This window comes from Trametes versicolor (genome assembly GCF_000271585.1).
Source record: "Trametes versicolor FP-101664 SS1 unplaced genomic scaffold TRAVEscaffold_2, whole genome shotgun sequence".
In the NCBI taxonomy this organism is placed as follows: domain Eukaryota; kingdom Fungi; phylum Basidiomycota; class Agaricomycetes; order Polyporales; family Polyporaceae; genus Trametes; species Trametes versicolor.
In genome coordinates, this window is record NW_007360322.1 from 382,839 (window position 1) to 402,237 (window position 19,399).

The window sequence follows — 19,399 nt, forward strand, 5'->3', positions numbered from 1 at the left end:
GACCTCCATGCGTGGCTTTGTTTAGAACACCACCCACTGCTGCGGAATATTGTCGTGGAATGGTTTGCGCTCGTCCCATGTATGGCTATGATCTTGGCCCGAGTCTCTCATAGCCATAACGCGCCCCGGCGTCCTCGGCGTGATGCAGACATCGCAATCAACGACGAACACTGCCAGTAACCTCACAGATATCACTGCGACGGGCGTCGAGGGAGTACATGCGCTATACCGGCATTCTCGCTGTCGCCTGGTGGCTGACCAGCGTTGTGCACAATTATAGGTTCCTTCCGGAAGAAGTCAACGATTCCCCTGCAATCCGCATTCACGCCAGATCTCCTGGGAAGGGTGTTCTCCGGTGAGAGCAGCGCGCGGTAACGCAAGTACGTGCTCCTCGCGTATCTGTCCTCAATTAGCCGTAGTTCGCAGGCTCACTTCGGCGGTGTTCGCAGCTCAGCGCCGCCGTAAAGCTGCGAAGATTGCGCCGTCTAGGCCAGAACGCCAGCAGACTCTACAGATGCGAACGAGCTGTCATGGCCTGATGGCGGCGCATGAGCGCAAGCGGGCGTGCAGAGATCCACGCTTGGCGGGGCGGCACACAGTTGATAACGCGGGCGCAAGGGACGCTGCATACAATTTCGGCTGGAAGAGTGGTGTCTTATCGCGTCAGCCCGGGGGAGTACAAGTACCCACAGCGCACGCGCTCCACGCCTGCGTCCGCCTCCGCAGCCCTCCCTCCTCGGTCCTACCATGGATTCCGCTGGCATCACTGCCGTGACGGACCAGCGCAGCGTCGCGCCGTCCAGCTCTAACTCCATCCACGATGAGAAGGAGAAGATTGACCTGGAGAAAACTCGTACGTGGTCCGTGCAGTAGTCGTGCGCTCGGTGCATACTCATGAGAATTGTGTACCAGCGGTCCACTTGAACGTAGAGGACGTAATTGCGGACTTTGACGACCCCAACATCGACAAGGATGCCATCCTATTTGGTTCGTCTCGCATCGCTATCCTCCGCGAGCTAGGCTGACCACCGGACAAACAGAGGACGACTCTCCATATCCGGAGGTCCGTTCCGCCGTGGCTAACACGGACGACCCCTCCATGCCCGTCTCGTCTCTACGAGTATGGGTCCTTGGTATCATCTGGGCCATCATTATCCCCGGCATGAACCAATTCTTCTTCTTCCGCTTCCCCAGTGTGACAGTCAGCGGCGTATGTTGTCTGACCAATCTTCCTACCCGAACCGACGCTCACCTATCGCTATACAGATCGTCGCCCAGCTGATCTCATTCCCCATCGGTCGCGCGTGGGCGCGGTGGGTGCCCAACGTCAAGATCTTTGGTATCCCGCTCAACCCCGGCCCATTCAACGTGAAGGAGCACGTCCTCATTACCATCATGGCGAGCGTTGGCGCAGGTTCGGCCTATGCGGTACGTTATTTTTGTCGTACTGCGCAGTCAGACGCATCCGAGCTGAACGTTTATAGACGGACATTGTTGCCGTGCAAAGGGTCTACTACAACCAGAACTACACCTTCGGCTGTATGCGTCCGCTTCTTTGCTGCCCCAGCGCGTCTGCTGACCCTGCTTTTCATAGACCAATGGATGGTCGTGATGAGCACACAACTTGTGGGTGTTTTCCGCAGCACGGAAGTCTGATCTTGTTATTCACGCTGTCATCCACATCGATCTTAGATCGGCTTTTCCATCGGAGGCATTGCGCGCCGCTTCCTGGTGCAGCCGCCATCCATGAGTACGTTCGCTCTCCTCACACCACCCCACGCACACTGAAAGCTGTTCACAGTCTGGCCCGCAAACCTGGTGACATGCGCGTTGTTCAACACGCTGCACTCACAGGTGTACGCGGGTATGGGCAACCGCGGCGGTATCAGCCGCGAGCGGTTCTTCTTCTACGCGTTCCTCGGCTCGACGTGCTGGTACTTCCTCCCTGGTTACATCTTCCAGGCGCTCTCGTTCTTCAACTGGGTCTGCTGGATCGCCCCCAACAACATTGTTGTAAACCAGCTGTTCGGGTACAGCAGTGGCTTGGTGAGTGCCTTGTAGCCGTGCAAGTGGACAGATACTGACACACGCTGCAGGGCATGTCGTTAATTACGTTCGACTGGGCTCAAGTACGTTTTTCTTCTTCGGTCATGGAAGCGGCGTTGAGACTCACACACCATGTGTGTACTAATCAGATCGCCTACATTGGCTCTCCGCTTGCTACGCCGTGGTGGGCCGAAGCCAACATCGCTGTCGGATTTGTATTCTTCTTCTGTGAGGATATCCAGTGGCTGTTAATCATGTGTCGGTGGGCTAACATACTACAGGGATCCTCACCCCCATCCTGTACTACAGCAACGTCTGGTACAGCAAGTTCATGCCGTGAGTCCTCACAAATCAGTCCTCCGGCCACCAATATCTAAACACGCATGCGCAGGATCTCCTCGCGCACGTCATTCGACCGCTTCGGCCAGACCTACGACGTCTCGCAGATCATCAACGCCGACGCGAGCCTCAACGTCGCGAAGTACGAGGCGTACAGCCCGCTCTTCCTGTCCACGACGTTCGCGATGTCCTACGGCCTGTCGTTCGCGTCGATCACCGCGACGCTCACCCACACCTTCCTCTACTTCCGCAAGCAGATCTGGGTGCAGTCGCGCCGCTCGATGAGCGAGCAGCCCGACATCCACGCGCGCCTGATGTCCAAGTACCCGCAGGTCCCCGAGTGGTGGTACGGCATCATCTTCCGTACGTCGTCCTTGCTTGTTTCGGCGTCGGATTTGGGGGGCTGATGGCTTGTGTTGGGGACAGTGTCCATGTTTGTCTTTGGTGTCATCTCGATCGAGGTGTGGAACACGCAGTTCCCCGTCTGGGCATTCGTGCTCGCTCTGATCATTTGTAAGTCGGTCGTGATGTCTTCCCCTAAACTTTTCTAACGTACATCCTCCAGCGTTTGTGTACACGATCCCCATCGGCATGATCCAAGCCATCACAAACCAGCAGATCGGCCTGAAGTGAGTCCCTCTCAGCAACATGCCCGGCGTCGCACATTTTAACCACCACCCCAAGCGTGATCACCGAGCTCATCATCGGATACGCGCTGCCCGGGCGCCCGATCGCGATGATGATGTTCAAGACGTGGGGGTACATCACGATGGCGCAGGCGCTCACGTTCGCGTCCGACTTCAAGCTCGGGCACTACATGAAGATCCCGCCGCGCCCGATGTTCTGGTCGCAGGTCGTCGCGACCGTCATCGCGGGCACCGTGCAGCTCGGCGTGCAGGCGTGGATGTTCACGAACATCCGCGGGCTGTGCGACCCCGACCAGCCCGACGGCTTCATCGTACGTCGTGGGATGTTGGCGTTGCGCGCATATACTGAGCGTGTCATAGTGCCCGTCGACGCAAGTGTTTGGAACGGCGAGCATCATCTGGGGCGTCATCGGCCCCGCGCGCCAGTTCTCCCCTGGGCAGATCTACTAGTACGTCCCCATCCTCCCATTCCCAAACCTCTGAACCTGTAAGCTGACACGTGGGGCGGCGCGGCGCAGCGGGCTCGTGTTCTTCTTCGTGGTCGGGATCGCGTGCCCGCTCGGGGGGTGGCTGATCAGCCTGAAGTGGCCGAACTCGTGGTTCAAGTACATCAACTTCCCGGTCATCTTCAGCGGGACGGGCGCGATCCCGCCCGCGACGGCGGTCAACTACGTGCCCTGGAGCATCGTCGGCTTCATCTTCAACTACGTCATCCGCCGCCGCCATTTCTCGTGGTGGACCAAGTACAACTGTGCGTCCCCCCCCCTCTCTCTGTGTCCTGTCCTTTTCTCTATCGAACACATCGCTGACGCGCGCGCAGATGTGCTGTCGGCGGCGCTGGACTCTGGGGTCGCGGTGTCCGCGATCCTGATCTTCTTCATCCTGCAGTACCCGCGCGACGGGAACATCGGGAAGAACACGATCCAGACCTGGTGGGGCAACACCGTCTCGTTCAACAACGCGGACGGCGCGTCCGCGCCCCTCATCGCCCTCGCGCCCGGCGACCACTTCGGGTGCGTGTCTCCCTTCGCCTTATTGCTGAGGTGGTAGAAGAGAGAGAGATCGCTGACTTTTGTTTTGTTTTGTTTGAAGCCCGACGAAGTGGTGAGCGGGAGGTGTCGCGCGTCATCGTGCGCCTGGGCCCGGTTTGGTCATGTATGCTACGAGAAGATCTGTGACGACTGTACGATACGACTTTGTTATGGAGCCTGCTTTCTCGGTCTGTTGGACGCGTGTGGGGTTGTCTCCAAGCTGGAGATCGAGCGTCTTCGCGGAAGCGTGTCTAGTCTCCTAAGCATTGTCTCCGTGCTCGCTCTTGGTTGTTGATCATTGCCATCTCTCTCCATCGGCACATAGACCGCCAAGCAGATTCAGTCTGCCGGTGGGCAACGGCATCTGACAATATTCAATACATGGGCCCTACGGAGGCCGTATGATGCGCTCGGATTGGTCAGTGCGTGAATTTGCTTGGAGTAACGCTCCGACCTGTTCATTAAGCACGCCCTCAATGGACCATGCACACGCTCTCGGCGTCGCGCTTCAGCAATGGAGGCGGTGCTGTGGTGCTCGTCGTCGCACTGGCCTCGCCCAGCGCCACTCCCTCTCCCGGAGTATATAAACCCGAGCGATACACACTGAATCCCATCACACTTCACCATGAGCTCCCATTCCCCACCACCCCGCATCCCCGCCGCTATACCGCACTCGTATGACAGACAAACCTCTCAAACCTCAGGACTGCCCTGCACCTGGTCATCGACCCGGTCAGCTGTCTCTCGCATGCCATGGAACTGGGAATTGACCCAGGTATGTCTTTTCACGGTGGTGCATGCCTCTCCGTTCGCACCGCGTACTGACCATACTGGCGCAGCACCCTCGGACATTTTTATAGACGCTCTCACACCTCCTAGGCGCGGGCCTGGCCCCTCGACCACCGAAATGGCGTCCAACCAAAGGACCGATACCACCCTGGGAAACCGCGCGCGGGCGGCGCAGGTGCCTATCCAGGGTGGCGGCGGCAGACAAGCAGGCCTCAAACCTGCATTACACGGATGGAGATGGAAATCTATCCGGCGTACTGCAAGGCGCATAATGGAGAGAGACGGCAGCGCCGGGACCGAAAATATCGAAGAAGAAGAAACGGGCAGCATGGCACGCCGATGTCCATCCGGCCGCCCCCGCGGCTCGCCGGTCGTTCCTCCCCACTTTAGGGAAGGGCTGGAGGCGCCTCACCACCCTCACACTCAGCATGCGACCTTGTAGTTCTCCCAGACCTGGAGGCGGCCGATTGGCCCGCGACCCGCCGCGCCGTGTATCGAGGTAAGCACGCGGTCACGTGGGCGTTCCTTTCCGCGTCGATGCTCACCTTCCCCGCTTTCGTCCAGGCTGGCAGGCTGCCCCGGATCCTCCCGGTTCTTCTTGCTGGATACGCGTTCCAAAGATTTATTCAGAGCGCGCAGGCGAGCTTTGCGACGCACAGAGAGTGCACCCGGATAGCCCGTCATCGACCCATCCCAGGGCTCGTGCGCCGCTCCGAAATCCCGACTTTCTGAGTAAAGTCGCTGTCGCCTGCGCTGCTACGGGATGCGGGGAGACTCAGGGTACGAGTAATGGCTAGCCACTCAAGCTCACGCCCGATCCTGGCGTGCCCGGTGTGTCTGTACAATCAGACTCCCACATACAGCGGTCGGCAGTACAGACCTATCGCAGCGTATGCGTACCGAGCGTGGCGGCCCCAGCCAGCTCAGTATATGCCCGACATATAGATGTAGAGATACGGATTGTAAAATCGCTATATCTCTCCATAAAGCATATTTTTCGGTTGCACTTGACCTCCCGCGCGTCGTGTGCGTGTGACCACAAGTACGCGTGGACGGAAAGTGATGACTCGGATCATTCGTTACTTGACGGAACACCATCCTGACCGAGGTATGCATCTCCATCAAGCTCCTCCATTCGCGTGGCGTCTCTCGGCTCGTGTCAAGGGGGCAGTCCTCCCTAACGCGTACTAGCCTAGGTGCAGTGTCCTCGTCGGTCCAGTTCATAATAAGCCATCTGACGGCCTTTACAGACCATCAATCATAAGGTTCGTGGCACCGGCGGGGCCAAACCTTGCCACAAGTCGGGCCAGCTCCCTCCGACTTCATCCATCGCTCATCCCAAACCCTCACCATCCTCGTCGCAACATGGCCACCTTCGCAACCCTGCGCGCCCTACACACGCTCCTCGGCGACGCGCTCGCCGAGATCGAGCGTGTCTACCACGCACCGCCTGCAGGTGGGGGCCCGGTCGACTATCCTTCGCTCGACGTGCCGGTCTACAAGGACAGCGCACCGAGTGGCAACACGCGTGCGGCGGAGGATCTGACATCAGATCCGACTGTCGTGACCGCGGCGAACACGATCGTGGCTGCCTGTGGCCAGATCGCGGCGACGCTGCACAAGCCGTTTTTCCAGCTTTGTGAAGCGAACATGGGTGTGAGGGAATTCCCGCTTGGAAAGCTGTCCGCCTCGCACTGACTAATTGCGATAGGAAATCATAACTTCGTGCATCGGCTTCGCCGAGGCCACGCATACAGTCGAGATCCTGCGCGCCGCCGGCGGGGAAGGCCTGCATGTCCACGACATCGCGCGCAGGATCAACGACCTGCGGCGCGCTGTGGACGCCAATATAGCCCCGCTCGATCCCGGCAAGCTGGGTACATCGCGCATCCTGAGCGAAGTTGGTTGTGGATGACTCACTGCATCGTGCAGGTCACATCTTGCGCCTCCTGGCGACCCACCACTGGTTCCGGGAGGTCCGCCCTGATGTGTTCGCGAATAATCGTTTGTCGGCCCAGGTGGACTCAGGAAAGACCCCGGAAGAGCTGCGTGCGGTGTAAGTGAACAGGGAGGCTACGCGCACTGCTTGCGACGTACGTTCTGAGGGCGAGACTGACATTGAACCATAGCCCGGAGAAGAAGTACGATGATACGGACGGTGTGGCCGCGCTCGTCGCCATGAAGTACGCATCACGAATTCCTTTCCTACTTGATCAGGGCATGATCAGTGTCATCACAGGACCGACGAGTTCTGCAAGACCGCAACGCACCTTACAGACCACCTCCTCCCCGAACGCGCCCGCACCCTCGCGACGCGGACGCTCCTAGACCCCGCGCGCTCGACCGCGCCTGCCGCGACCGTGCGGTACCAGACGCCCTTCAACCTCGCGTTCCGCACGGAGCTTGGCTACTTCCAGTGGCTCGAGCTCCCGGAGAACGCGCGCCGCATGACGAACTTCGGGCGCGCGATGGTCGCCGCGCGCGCGTGGGAGGTCGCGGAGAATATTATTGACGGTTAGCATGGGCGCATATATCCTCCCAAAAAGTATCCAGGCGGCTTACCTGGTCGGCGTTTGGTAGCGTTCCCGTGGAAGGACCTCCCGGAGGACGCGGTGGTCGTCGACGTGGGCGGCGGGATCGGCTCGACGTCCATGGTGCTCGCGAACGCGTACTCCCACCTGCGGTTCGTCGTGCAGGACAGACCGATCGTGGTCGCCGTCGCCCCATCGGTGATCACCCCTCCCGGCTTCTGCCCTAGCCCCTTGACTCATTATATGGCGCGTAGCTCTGCGACAAGTTGAACGCGGGGCTCATCGCATCCGGCCGCGTCTCCTTCATGGCACAGGACTTCTTCGACCCACAACCTGCCTCGCTCGACGTCCCAGGGGTAGGCACCGTCTCCGCGCCAGCAGTCTACCTCATCCGCGGCTGCGTCCACAACTGGCCCGACTCCGCCGTTCTCAAGCGCGCACCCCTTTTCCCCTCCCGCGCAGCATGCTAAGGCTGACAGTCTTCCCGCAGGATGCTCGGCCTCCTCCGCTCCAGAGCCGCCCTAACAACACAGCTCCTCATCGTCGACACCGTCCTCCCCTACGCCTGCCCCGACTCCACCTCCGACCCCACCTCCGAGCCGATCCCGGGCGCGCTCTGCACGCTGGTCCCAGACGGCTCGCCCCTGCTCGCGAACCTCGGCAGGACGCACGCGAGCCTGTACCAGCTCGATATCTGCGTACGTGTTTCTAGTTTGGGTGTTGGGGGGCGGGCGCTGATGGACGGTGTGGATGGTGGGGATGCAGATGATGACGCTGCTGGACGCGAAAGAGCGTACGATAAGGGAGGTGGCGGCGCTTGCGCGTGAGGCTGGGTGGGAGGTGACGGGGACGACGCGCGGGGCGGGGTCGTTGTGGGGGTATACGGCGGCTCGGCCTATCTGAGGTTAAGCTCAAATATTAGCCCAAAGTTTGTCCTTCGAGAACTAAACAGATATCAGCCACCATGGTTTGTTGTACATTTTGTATGCTTTTAATGCCTGTACAACGACGTTGGACCATCTGGAATATACCTGCTTTCTGCACACAGGACGCACACATTAAAAATGTGAAGCTGACTGTGAATTCTGTCTTATGCGTGGCGTTATCATACACACCCCCGATCACAAATTCCCCTCTAAAATGACAAGTTAGCACGTCCAAGATCACATTCCGCCCAGAACACAACGAGAAACACGTACTCCAGATGAGCGGCCCAGCATAGATTAACGAGTGACTAGCATCCTCTCCATTCCAGACCGCGACGCGCTGATCCAGACTGGCCTTGACCTTCGCGCGGTCCGCCACCGGGTTCGCAGTCGGGTTGTCGAACGAGGCGGTCACGATGACTGCCACGCCCTTCAGCGCGCCCGCGAGGGTGACCCCAGCGCCGCTGGACGCCGCGGTCTTCGTCGCGAACGACTGCGCGTTCGGGATGTTGCTGAAGCGGAACACGGCCCTACCTGTGCTCACGTCGGCGGCCGTGGCGACGTTGAAGGTAGGCTCGTCTTCTGGCGCGGGACGTCAGCTTGAGCACGATAAACAAGACTTAGATAGCTACTGACCTTGCTGGTTGATGACCTCGAAGGCGAGCTTCGTGTAAGGCTCGCCTTGGAAGCCCCGGTACGCCTCCAAGAAAGCGGCTTCACAGGTCCGGATCGCCTCCTCGACGTTCGGCCCATCGTCGGCCGGGATGAGCCTGACTTCGGTTGCCTCGCCCGCACTGATGATATCCCAGTCCGAACGTGCATCCCTGAGATAGTCCGCGAACTCGCCCGCACCCCCAGGCCCAAACCATGCCGTAGCCTTCACCCGAGCCTGAGGGGGTTCGGAGTCCGAGTCCTGAGGCGCCGCGAGGATGCCAGCCATCTTCCATAAAAGCGCAGGAGTGGGTTTCTCGATCGTGAACCGATTCGTGCCCACGTCGTACGTGCGGGAAAGCGCGAGCTGGCCGTCGAGGATCCACACACCCCTGCCAGCGGCGCCGAGCGCATAAGTCACAGACCGCGAGACCGCCCGGGTGAAATCGATCTGCGAGCAATGCGGTCGCGTAAGTATCACTGATGTACAGTCCCGAGAATGCAGATTCCGAGCAGCTCACGTACGTTCACACAGTCGGCGATCGGCTCCACCAGCACCGTGCCCGCAGTGCGCGTCCTATCAAACCAGACGAGCACCTCCTCCTCGGGCGTGACGCCCACGACCCGGCTCGTGGGCGGGTTCTGGGTGATGCATATGGGTGCGTAGGTGCCGTCCAGGAGCCCGCGTACGCCGATGCTCATCTGGGCGCCGAACTGGTTATCGACGCGGAAGGTGCCCGAGTTGTCGGGTGCGCCGTTGGGGTTGTTCATGATGCCCATGATGTCTAATGTCGCGGTCTGGCCTGGGGATGCCAGGCGAAGTGTGTCACCGACTGCTCGAAGAAAACAGGACATCTATGAGAACCTACCAGATTGAATTACCATGGTCTGTGTGTTCGGCTGCACCGGTTTTCCATCCGTATGATACCCCAAAGAGCCGAACACTTGATACTTGGAGCTCCAAGTGAATTTGTTGAGGTTTGAGAAGCTGGGGACGCAGTGATCAGCATCATGTTCTGGCAGTTGCAGACGAACAGGCAATGAACGATACGACGTACTCGCCACTCCGCCATACAATGTTGAACGTGCCGTCGACCTTCTTCGCTAAGCACAGCTTGAAACCTGCCGCTTTCAGAGGAACGATGTCCGCCGTGTTGACAGTAACTATCAGGGAGAAGTTCATGCCGGAGTAAGGCGTTCGTAGCTGGGTTGGTATCTCGAGATATATCAGAGTGTTAGCAGCGGTGCCTTCATCTCTTCCTCCTTTATATAGTGCTTGTATTTTTTGACTTGCACAGGCGACATGTTCCTTGCGACGTTTTGTTGACATTGCTGCTTTGCTGCCGGACAGATGGCGGGCCCTCGTGAGCTCGGCCATATGCGCTTCACCGATGCAGTCAGGCACATCTCCGTACGTGTTCGGCTCTGCATGACAGCCTATCTGTATACCTAGATCTGTAACTAGAGAGCGAAGGGTAAGTTTCTTTGAGCGTGATGACAAAAGAGCCGCGTACCAGGGTCGGAGAGACATTCCAAGCCATACGGTTTGCGTGTACGGCCGAGTCGAAGGTGGTACAAAGTGCTCTAATGCCACCTTCCCCCGCACGGACATAGGAGACATGGCCGACGTGAAACTGACAAGCAGCACCGGCCATTGTTGCGGGCACTGACTGCGTCCTCAAATGCCCGAAGCTCTAGACCGGTGTCAGAAAGTGAGACGCTGGATAGGTTAGTAGTAGGTTAGCGCCAACGCTATTACCATCGCTGCGAGTACTTGCTGGTCGCATGCGCACCTCGGACATGTTGGCCTTGGAAGTCGTGAGAACGTGTGTATCGCCACCATCTCGGCTGTTGACCGATCTGACATTGTCCGTACAACGAAGCATCCACATCCACCCTGACAACAGGACCATCGACCGCAAGGACTACATAAGAGACCAACCAACCGTGGCGACGCCCAACCTTCAGAGACCATCACGGAGATGCAAAGCGAGATGAAGTCACTTGTATACTCCTTTCTTCTTCTAAATTGCCGCGACTGTGTCTGACGACTCGACATCCAAGGCGATCGGCTCGCTCGGAAGGGTCCCGACGGATGGCTGCATGCCACCAAACTGACGCCAAACTGGAAACGGTTGTCAGCACAAGTCGAGTATCATGAATAGTGGTACATAAACTGACCAACGTGCAGGGTCGACTCCTTCTGGATGTTGTAGTCCGAAAGAGTGCGGCCGTCCACGAGCTGCTTGCCTGCAAAGATCAAGCACTGCTTATGTGGAGGGTTGCCATCCTTGTCCTGAATCTTCGCCTTCACATTTTCGACAGTGTCGAACGATTCAGCTTCGAGGGTGACAGTCTTCCCTATCATGGTCTTGACGAAGATCTGGAAATAGCGAGCTGTGTGAGGTGTTAAACTCAGTAGAGCGACTCGGGACACACGCATATACTTACTGAGATGTAGAGTGTCGTCCCACTGAATGTTGTAATCCGAGAGCATACGATCGTCCTCCAACTCTTTGTCGGCGAACTTCAAGATGTAGTCGGATGGGATCTCCTTCGTGTCCCGGATCCTCTCCCTGACGCAGCCGATCGTGTCCGACGATTTGGCCTCTATGGTAATCGTCTTGCCCGTGTAGCTCTTGACGAAGATCTGCATACCAGGGAGACGAAGGACTGCAGTATACAGTTCGTCAGAACGACCCAAACACAGAAGCGGTGCAAGTGCTGACCGAGATGCACGGTTGAATCCTTCTGGATGCCGTAGTCGGACAAGATGCAGTCATCTTCAAGCTCTTTGCCGGCGAAGATGAGACGCTGCTGGGCGGGGACGGCGCCCTCCTTGTCCCGATATTTCTCCTTTACGTCTTTGATGGTGTCGGAGGATACGACCTCGAGAGGGGTGGTCTCTCCAGCGACGGTCTTTACAAAGATCTGAAAGCGGCCGACTACATAATGCGTCAGGCGAGGCGAAGGGTCCTGGGACACATGTCGACTCACCGAGCTGCAAGGTACTGTTCCACTGAATGTTGTAATCCGAGAGCGTGCGATCGTCTTCTAACTGCTCCTCGGCGAACTTGATGCGCTGCTGGTCGGGCGGGTTCCCTTCCTTGGCTTGAATCTTCGCTTTGATGTTGCGAATCGTGTCCAACGGCTTGACCTCCAGGGTGATCGTCTTGCCTGACAGGGTCTTGACAAATATTTGCATCCCGTCGAGGACGCGGAACACTGTGTACAGCTTATCAGCATGGCCTAGCGAGTACACAATTGGCGCTGATACGAACTTAGGAACACTGTCGAACCCTTCCGCAAGTTATAGTCGGACACGGTGCGGTGAGAGTCAAGCTGTTTGCCGGCGAAGATGAGGCGTTGTTGATTGGGGGCCACGCCCTCCTTGTCATGGATCATCGCCTTCACATTTTCGATGGTGTCGGACGAGTCCACCTCGAGCGTGATGGTCTTGCCGGTCGTCGGGTTCTTCACGGATATCTGCATGCTGAACGTCGAAGGGTCAGCATCTGTTTCAGCAGGACGGGAGGTCGGACGGCGCTTACACAAGTGCCCGCGCTATGCAGCGAAAGGGGGAGTTTGTATGGTGGTCGGGGATACAGCGAGCGGCGCAGAGGCAGCCTTCTTATGAATATGATGGAGCCATGATCAGCGCTGCAGCATGCGGCCATGCCAGGAGATACAAAGTTACAAGAAGCACGCCCCGATCGTGTGAAAGGGCAGCGGGCAGCGCACCGATGCCTCGGGTAGTCGCACTATTACGCTCGCAGGCACTTATCCACCCAAACCTCAGTAGTGAGGTATTCGCAGACACTTCCACAGTGTGCACGCTCGATGAAGCGACGGCACTTGCCATGTACATGAGACTCCTCATAACTGCGGTGCAAATAGTACTTGAATCTAGGATAATGAGGTCAGTCTGAGGTGCCAGTGCAAAGCTAAGTGATATTGTTCACCTTCGACGACAGGACATGAGGGCCTGACTCGGAGCAGCGAAGCTGCGCAGCGGGTGGTGGTGGTAAGCAATCGAGGAGAAGCCCTGCAGGTGCCCTCGCACCTGTGTGTCCTCAAAGTTATGATCCTCGCTACTTCGCGCGCACGTTGAAGCCCTCTTTCCTCCCCTTCTACGCATGTATCAGCGCGAAGGACGACGCGAAGGTTTGCTCTATATATGGCCTTCCATGTGCCCACAGCGTTTGGTGTCGCGGCGACGCCAAAAGCAGGCTCGGCATCCTCGTTCCCTAGCACGATATACGTCGGTCTGAGTGTGGTGCATGCGAGAGGTCGACGGCTGCTTACCTTGCTAGTCAGTATCCTCGAGGGCGGTTTCGTACTGGCCACCAGACTCACGCCACGTTGCAGCCCCCACCGGAGGGAGCTCTGCGCACCCATGCTGCGGTGCGGCGAGAGCGTTCGTCATCTTCCAGCGCAGCGATGGGTAGGCTTCTCCGCGTCGATCGTGAACCGATTGGTATCGGTATGCACGTCGAACGTCTGCATGCAGAAGCAGTGGCACTGCGAGCCTCCCATCATCGAGGCTTCATGCGCTGCAAGCTGGCTTGTTCGCAATTAATGGGAACACAGGGACGAACCAGTGAACCTTGCTTGAAGTCGACGTATGGGCAAGGGGGGTGGGTCTCGAAGTCCGAAGAAGCACACACAGTACTTGGATGACCGTAGAGCCGCTGAAGAGACGTTAGCGTGTAGTATAGTAGCGCCTAGTAGCGCGCAACTTACTATCCTTACTGCGACTTGTACACACACCTTATCCTGCCTACTCAGTACTTAGAACGGCGTTCGATGGCAAGCGTGGGTTCGTTGAATCATGAAAAGGTTGTAAAAAGGCTGTAGTACTTACTCCGAGGCTCCCAGAGCCCACATCCACCATGATACAACAATCACCAACGACGACGCAGCGAGGACCGATCCAACCGAGGACGCGCAACGCTCAGAGGCCACCGCGGAGACGCAGGACGAGGTGGAGCGTACTCTCCTTCTGGATGTTGTAGTCCGAGAGCGTGCGGCCGTCCTCCAGCTGCTTGCCGGCGAAGATGAGGCGCTGCTGGTCGGGCGGGATCCCCTCCTTGTCCTGGATCTTCGCCTTCACGTTGTCGATCGTGTCCGAGGACTCAACCTCCAGCGTGATCGTCTTGCCCGTCAACGTCTTCACGAAGATCTGCATGCCCCCGCGCAGACGAAGCACGAGGTGCAGCGTCGACTCCTTCTGGATGTTGTAGTCCGAAAGAGTGCGGCCGTCATCCAGCTGCTTGCTGGCGAAGATGAGGCGCTGCCGGTCGGGCGAGATCCCCTCTATCTCCTGGATCTTCGCCTTCACGTCGTCGATCGTGTCCGAGGACCTGACCTCTAGCGTGATCGTCCTGCCATGCAGCCACTTCACGAATATTTGCATGCTGTCAAGAACGCGGAACGCTAGTAGGCAGCTCGTTAGCGTAACCTTGCGGATGCACAAATGGCGACAATGCGGACTTAGGTGCAGTGTCGACTCCTTGCAGATGTTGGGGTCGGACACGGTGCGACTATGGTCAAGCTGTTTGCAGAAAATATGAGACGCTGTTGGGTTGGGGCAATGATTTTCTTGACCTGAATCACCACCTTCACATCTTCGATGGTGTCGGACGACACGTCGAGCGTGACGGTCTGGCCGACCGCCATATTGTTTACGAATATCTGCATGCTGAACTCCGAAGGGTATAAATCCCCTGCTCCAGGACGAGAGGACAGTGCTTACGTGAGTGTCGCGCTATTGAATGACAGGCGGAGATAAATGGTGGTTGGGGAGACAGGGGGCAGCGTCCTTATGAAGGTGAGGCTCCGGCCAGCGCCGCCACACACGCTGTAGCTTGGGGGCAAGACCTCATGGAGTAAGACTTGTTTCATCATGGAAAAGATGTCACTGCAGGGCTCGGCGCACCTGCGGCGACGGGGGCTGCTGGAGGATGTAACGTGGTAAGTGGTCGAGGCTTCGGCCGAGGAAGGAGCACCCTGCAGGTTCCCTCGCACCTGTGTCCCCAAATAACGATCCTGGCTCCTTCGCGCACACGTTGAAACCCTCTTTCCTAGCCGTCTGCGCATGTATCAGCGCGAAGGACTGGAGAAGGTTTGTTCCATACAACCAAGTCGCGTACGCTCATAGCATTCGATCTCGCAGCGACGTCAACAAAGGCTGGATGTCCTCGTATCTTAGCATGATAAGACTGCCTACTTTGTTGGTCGATGATCTGGAAGGTGAGCTCCATGTACGCCTTCAAGCTCAAGGGTATCAGTAACATTCCAATCGCGACGTGCGTCCCTGAGGCAGTTCGCGGATGGTTCTACACCGCCAGACTCGAACCACGCTGTGACCTCCACTCGAGGAGTGGCGAGAACTCTCGCCATCTTCGAGCGCAGCGCCGGCGCAGTGGGCTTCTCTGAGTTGATCGTGAACCAACTTCAACGCATGTCGAACGTCCGCAGAAGTGCCAGCCGGTCATCTAGGCTCCGTGTGCTGCATCCTGGCTCGTTGGCGAAGGGCCCATAGAGAAGGTCCGCGAGGGAACCTACGCGAACATTAAGTCGGACTGTGGGCAGGGTGAGTCTCGGCGTCCGAGGAGGCGCACATGCGTAAGGCACGTACATGGAATCGGGAAGAACTTTACGATCATGGTGTTCTCAACGTGCAGTGCCTGACCACACCTGCGGTAATGTGAGGCCCGCAGTTCACGAGCGGATTCAGCTGGCTCATGTATGAATACGCGGGGGCATCAGAGTAAACCGCTTGTGCGCCGGTGGTGATGGCGCTGTACTACTTGCACTAAGATGAACAAGAACACGCACGTATGTTCACCATCCAAACGATCTGACATTATCCGTACAATGATACATCCACATCCACCATGATACAACAAACACCAACGACGACGCAGCGAGGACCGATCAGCCAAGGACGCACAACGCTCAGAGACCACCGCGGAGACGCAGGACGAGGTGGAGCGTGCTCTCCTTCTGGATGTTGTAATCCGAGAGCGTGCGGCCGTCCTCCAGCTGCTTGCCGGCGAAGATGAGGCGCTGCTGGTCGGGCGGGATCCCTTCCTTGTCCTGGATCTTCGCCTTCACGTTGTCGATCGTGTCCGAGGACTCGACCTCCAGCGTGATCGTCTTGCCCGTCAACGTCTTCACGAAGATCTGCATGCCCCCGCGCAGACGAAGCACGAGGTGCAGCGTCGACTCCTTCTGGATGTTGTAGTCCGAAAGAGTGCGGCCGTCCTCGAGCTGCTTGCCCGCAAAGATCAGGCGCTGCTGGTCCGGAGGGATGCCCTCCTTGTCCTGGATCTTCGCCTTGACGTTGTCGATCGTGTCGGACGACTCGACCTCGAGGGTGATCGTCTTACCCGTGAGGGTCTTGACGAAGATCTGCATACCACCACGAAGGCGGAGGACTACACGCACTTTGTCAGCACGAACCGAGTACGAAAGTGGCGCATACACTCACCAAGGTGAAGGGTCGACTCCTTCTGGATGTTGTAGTCGGACAAGGTACGACCATCCTCAAGCTGCTTGCCAGCGAAGATGAGACGCTGCTGGTCCGGAGGAATGCCCTCCTTGTCCTGGATCTTCGCCTTCACATTGTCGATAGTGTCGGACGACTCGACCTCCAAGGTGATGGTCTTGCCGGTCAAGGTCTTGACAAAGATCTGCATACCGCCACGAAGACGGAGGACTACGCGATGTCAGACTCTAGGGCGGAGTTCGGTATATGCGCATATACTCACCAAGGTGCAGGGTGGACTCCTTCTGAATGTTGTAGTCAGAGAGGGTGCGCCCGTCCTCGAGCTGCTTCCCGGCGAAGATAAGACGCTGCTGGTCCGGAGGGATGCTGAACGGATGTCAGTTCTGCGCCCTGTACGACGATCACGATGGGAACGCACCCCTCCTTGTCCTGGATCTTGGCCTTGACGTTGTCAATGGTATCCGAGGACTCGACCTCGAGTGTGATGGTCTTGCCGGTGAGGGTCTTCACGAAGATCTGCATGCTATAGACCGAGAGATCAGCATTCACTTGCAGGATGGAATGAATAGTTATGCGTACATGAATGTGGGAGTAGAGGATGAAAGGGGAGGAGATGGTGGTTGGGGAGATAGCGAGCGGCGCTGGAGCTGCGTACTTATGAAGGCGGGGCTCCGGGCAGCGCCGCGGCACGCGCTGCGGCAGGTGGTCGAGACCGTTCGGGTCCTCTGATTGGTCCGCGCGCGCCCTTCCCGACGTCATCCTCCGGTGGCGGCGCGTCTCGGTTCCTGCGCCCTCTCGCGTCGTCCGACGACTGTCTGACCACATCGCTCCTCATCGACATCGCTCTTGTGCTCATCGTCCTCGTCGTTGCTCTCTCACTCTGCTGTGTTCTCGGCAGCAGCATCGCGCCTAGCTGTCCTCAAAGTGATGATCTACGCTACTTCGCGCGCACGTTGCCGCCCTCATTCCACGCCTCCTGCGCACGTATCAGCAAGTGAAGAGCTCGCGAAGCTACGGACGCCGCCTTCCCTCCGTCCGACGGGATTCCCTTTGTTCTGTCGGACCCCGGTGACCTCGAAAGGACGATCGACCAACGGAAACGTGCATTGACTACTCATACTTTGGCGACATTCGTCAGCACATATCTGGGGTACGGATTATGTGCCTGGACTCGCGACCAGTACGGCTTCTGTTAGAAGACGAGACAAAGAGGGTCCTTCTTATAGCCGCTAAGCTATCGTGAAGAAATAAGCTACTCCCTTTGCTCTTCATGTTCGCGGTAAGTGAAAGAGCATCATCCTTCGCTAGCAGAAATGCGTGTGGTAGCAGAATACTGAAGGAGAGCGACTTCATTTGTTGTCTCTACATGTAGTGAAGGTCAGAGTTCACCAGAGCGTCGTTGAAGCTGATGAATCCGTCTGCCAGATAGCGTGATGCTACCAGCTTGAACGTAGGCTTTTGTCAAGTAGCCGTTGACGATGCGAGACTTCACTCGGGCCCGCATGTGTCCAGAGTTCTCCGCTACCTATTCATCACGTCAAGGCATCAGGACAGCGCAGAGAAGTGGAAAGCCCACAGAAGCTCCCCAACGCGCTGTACCCGGACTCCGGAGGGTACGGCTTTTGGGGAACTTACAACGCGCTCCTGTTCCAGCCGACGCCGCGCGCCCATCTATATCTGCGCACCCTGTACATCAAGAGCTACCAAGAGAACCAGAGGTTCTCAGCGTTTTTCGTGCGTCTCTTCTATCCGATTGCTTGCCACATTCCACATAACCAGTCGTGCCACACATGTGCCCCCTGCGCGCAGGCCTAGGACGTATCCAGCGTCTTCGGCGACATCGTAGGAATCTAGCTGCGGCCAAGAAAACAACGAGCAAGTCAGAACGCGCGAATTGCGAAGGTGGCCGAATATACGGTCATGCCACACCTCCATCTCGCGCCCAAACCCGTCGTTGTCAACGCTTGTTCATTGCTCACCGGCTAACATCAATTATGCCGGCGTTCAGGTGAGTCGTTGCCTCGCCTCGGCACCTAAACAGAATAGAGTTGCATTTACCGCGTATCCCCGTGAACAGCAATATGTCTCCCCGCGCTGCATGGCGCACGGGCGCGTTCGCCGCCACGCCGTCGACAGTGGGCGAGACGCGTCTACGTGACATCCGCCCATGCTTGCAGCTCGCCTTCCAAAACGCGTGAACCTGCACGCTCTTCTCTCGAGTAGCACATGGTCCTCCACATCTCCACATCTCCCCGTCAAACGATGGTCTTCTCAGGCCCGCCATACGTCGCTGTTCGCGGTGCTTCCGACCCCGCTTCCCCGTGGAGGCGCAGTACGTTGATCGTCCGCGAGCGATGTCGATGCGGGCTCACACAGATGCGCCGTCGTCTCCGGGCTTCCAATCCGGGTGTGCAGATCGATCTAGCGTAGGGCGACCGCAGGGACGCGGCAGATGTGTTTGACGGGAGAAGGCTCGCAGGCTCTCCCTTGCCTTCGAATTCGTCCTCGGACTACAGAGTCAAGTACACAATGTATACTTGCGTTCCGTTCCATACCCCATATGTCAGACATCACAGCTGGCCTCAGGCCTGCTGGCTAGTCGCACACTCCTTGAAATGGATGAAGAACACGTCGCTCAGCTGCAGGATTGAACGCTTCGACACGCTCTGTAAGGCCATAATGGCAAGGGCTGTATGCCCACTATGAACCTTTGGCACAGTGGTAGCGCGTGAGATTCCAGAAGTCGGTGCTATTCCGGTTCTAGGTAAATCCTCAAGGTCGTCCGTTCAATCCGGGCAAGGTTCATCAGAGGAGGAGATTCACTTTTTATACACAGCGTATACAATATCTAACCCAGCGACCTACAGATCCACTGCGCGTAGACGACATGATACTTTCACGAGTGGACCGGTGTCAGAAAGGGAGA

General features: G+C 57.7%; 6 protein-coding genes and 1 non-coding gene across 7 annotated transcripts; 4 read left to right on the forward strand and 3 right to left on the reverse strand.

Annotated features, from left to right (window-relative positions):
* The first annotated feature begins 537 nt into the window (after positions 1–537).
* Positions 538–4,231, forward strand: TRAVEDRAFT_68913 (OPT oligopeptide transporter). The gene is made up of 19 exons (XM_008035875.1): positions 538–853; positions 913–987; positions 1,041–1,210; positions 1,267–1,428; positions 1,485–1,539; positions 1,595–1,626; positions 1,693–1,750; positions 1,802–2,046; positions 2,097–2,129; positions 2,196–2,274; positions 2,328–2,382; positions 2,438–2,748; positions 2,812–2,898; positions 2,951–3,014; positions 3,070–3,343; positions 3,393–3,481; positions 3,551–3,783; positions 3,853–4,045; positions 4,125–4,231. Exons 1-19 carry the CDS (start codon positions 748–750, stop codon positions 4,138–4,140), a joined length of 2,337 nt encoding a protein of 778 aa, XP_008034066.1. The 5' UTR covers positions 538–747; the 3' UTR covers positions 4,141–4,231.
* A 1,986-nt stretch (positions 4,232–6,217) lies between these two features.
* On the forward strand, positions 6,218–8,286 carry TRAVEDRAFT_68914 (S-adenosyl-L-methionine-dependent methyltransferase; the record flags this gene model as incomplete). Its single annotated transcript, XM_008035876.1, has 9 exons — positions 6,218–6,508; positions 6,564–6,729; positions 6,785–6,908; positions 6,982–7,035; positions 7,092–7,366; positions 7,433–7,581; positions 7,638–7,808; positions 7,863–8,081; positions 8,149–8,286. 9 exons carry the CDS (start codon positions 6,218–6,220, stop codon positions 8,284–8,286), a joined length of 1,587 nt encoding a protein of 528 aa, XP_008034067.1.
* A 175-nt stretch (positions 8,287–8,461) lies between these two features.
* TRAVEDRAFT_68915 (uncharacterized protein) lies at positions 8,462–10,143 on the reverse strand (the record flags this gene model as incomplete). The annotated part of the gene is made up of 6 exons (XM_008035877.1): positions 8,462–8,518; positions 8,583–8,891; positions 8,946–9,411; positions 9,486–9,763; positions 9,830–9,948; positions 10,019–10,143. The coding sequence occupies 6 exons, from the start codon at positions 10,141–10,143 to the stop codon at positions 8,505–8,507; spliced, it is 1,311 nt and encodes a 436-aa protein (XP_008034068.1). The 3' UTR covers positions 8,462–8,504.
* An 841-nt stretch (positions 10,144–10,984) lies between these two features.
* TRAVEDRAFT_42868 (ubiquitin) lies at positions 10,985–12,452 on the reverse strand (the record flags this gene model as incomplete). Its single annotated transcript, XM_008035520.1, has 6 exons — positions 10,985–11,085; positions 11,142–11,357; positions 11,412–11,633; positions 11,690–11,905; positions 11,958–12,185; positions 12,242–12,452. 6 exons carry the CDS (start codon positions 12,450–12,452, stop codon positions 10,985–10,987), a joined length of 1,194 nt encoding a protein of 397 aa, XP_008033711.1.
* A 1,462-nt stretch (positions 12,453–13,914) lies between these two features.
* TRAVEDRAFT_115187 (ubiquitin 10.1) lies at positions 13,915–16,995 on the reverse strand (the record flags this gene model as incomplete). The annotated part of the gene is made up of 5 exons (XM_008035878.1): positions 13,915–14,396; positions 15,929–16,402; positions 16,456–16,683; positions 16,736–16,839; positions 16,892–16,995. The coding sequence occupies 5 exons, from the start codon at positions 16,993–16,995 to the stop codon at positions 13,915–13,917; spliced, it is 1,392 nt and encodes a 463-aa protein (XP_008034069.1).
* Positions 16,996–17,851: 856 nt separating this feature from the next.
* Positions 17,852–18,333, forward strand: TRAVEDRAFT_26238 (uncharacterized protein). The gene has a single exon (XM_008035325.1). It carries the CDS (start codon positions 17,952–17,954, stop codon positions 18,246–18,248), a length of 297 nt encoding a protein of 98 aa, XP_008033516.1. The 5' UTR covers positions 17,852–17,951; the 3' UTR covers positions 18,249–18,333.
* An 844-nt stretch (positions 18,334–19,177) lies between these two features.
* TRAVEDRAFT_t19 lies at positions 19,178–19,278 on the forward strand. The gene has a single exon. It is a non-coding gene; the product is annotated as a tRNA-Trp (tRNA).
* Positions 19,279–19,399: the final 121 nt, after the last annotated feature.

Coding starts and splice junctions, on each gene's coding strand:
- TRAVEDRAFT_68913 (XM_008035875.1), top strand. CDS start 748: ATGGATTCCGCTGGCATCACTGCCGTGACGGACCAGCGCAGCGTCGCG. Junction 1,429..1,484: donor GCGCAGGTTCGGCCTATGCG/GTACGTTATTTT, acceptor GAACGTTTATAG/ACGGACATTGTTGCCGTGCA. Junction 2,749..2,811: donor GTGGTACGGCATCATCTTCC/GTACGTCGTCCT, acceptor TGTTGGGGACAG/TGTCCATGTTTGTCTTTGGT.
- TRAVEDRAFT_26238 (XM_008035325.1), top strand. CDS start 17,952: ATGCGAGACTTCACTCGGGCCCGCATGTGTCCAGAGTTCTCCGCTACC.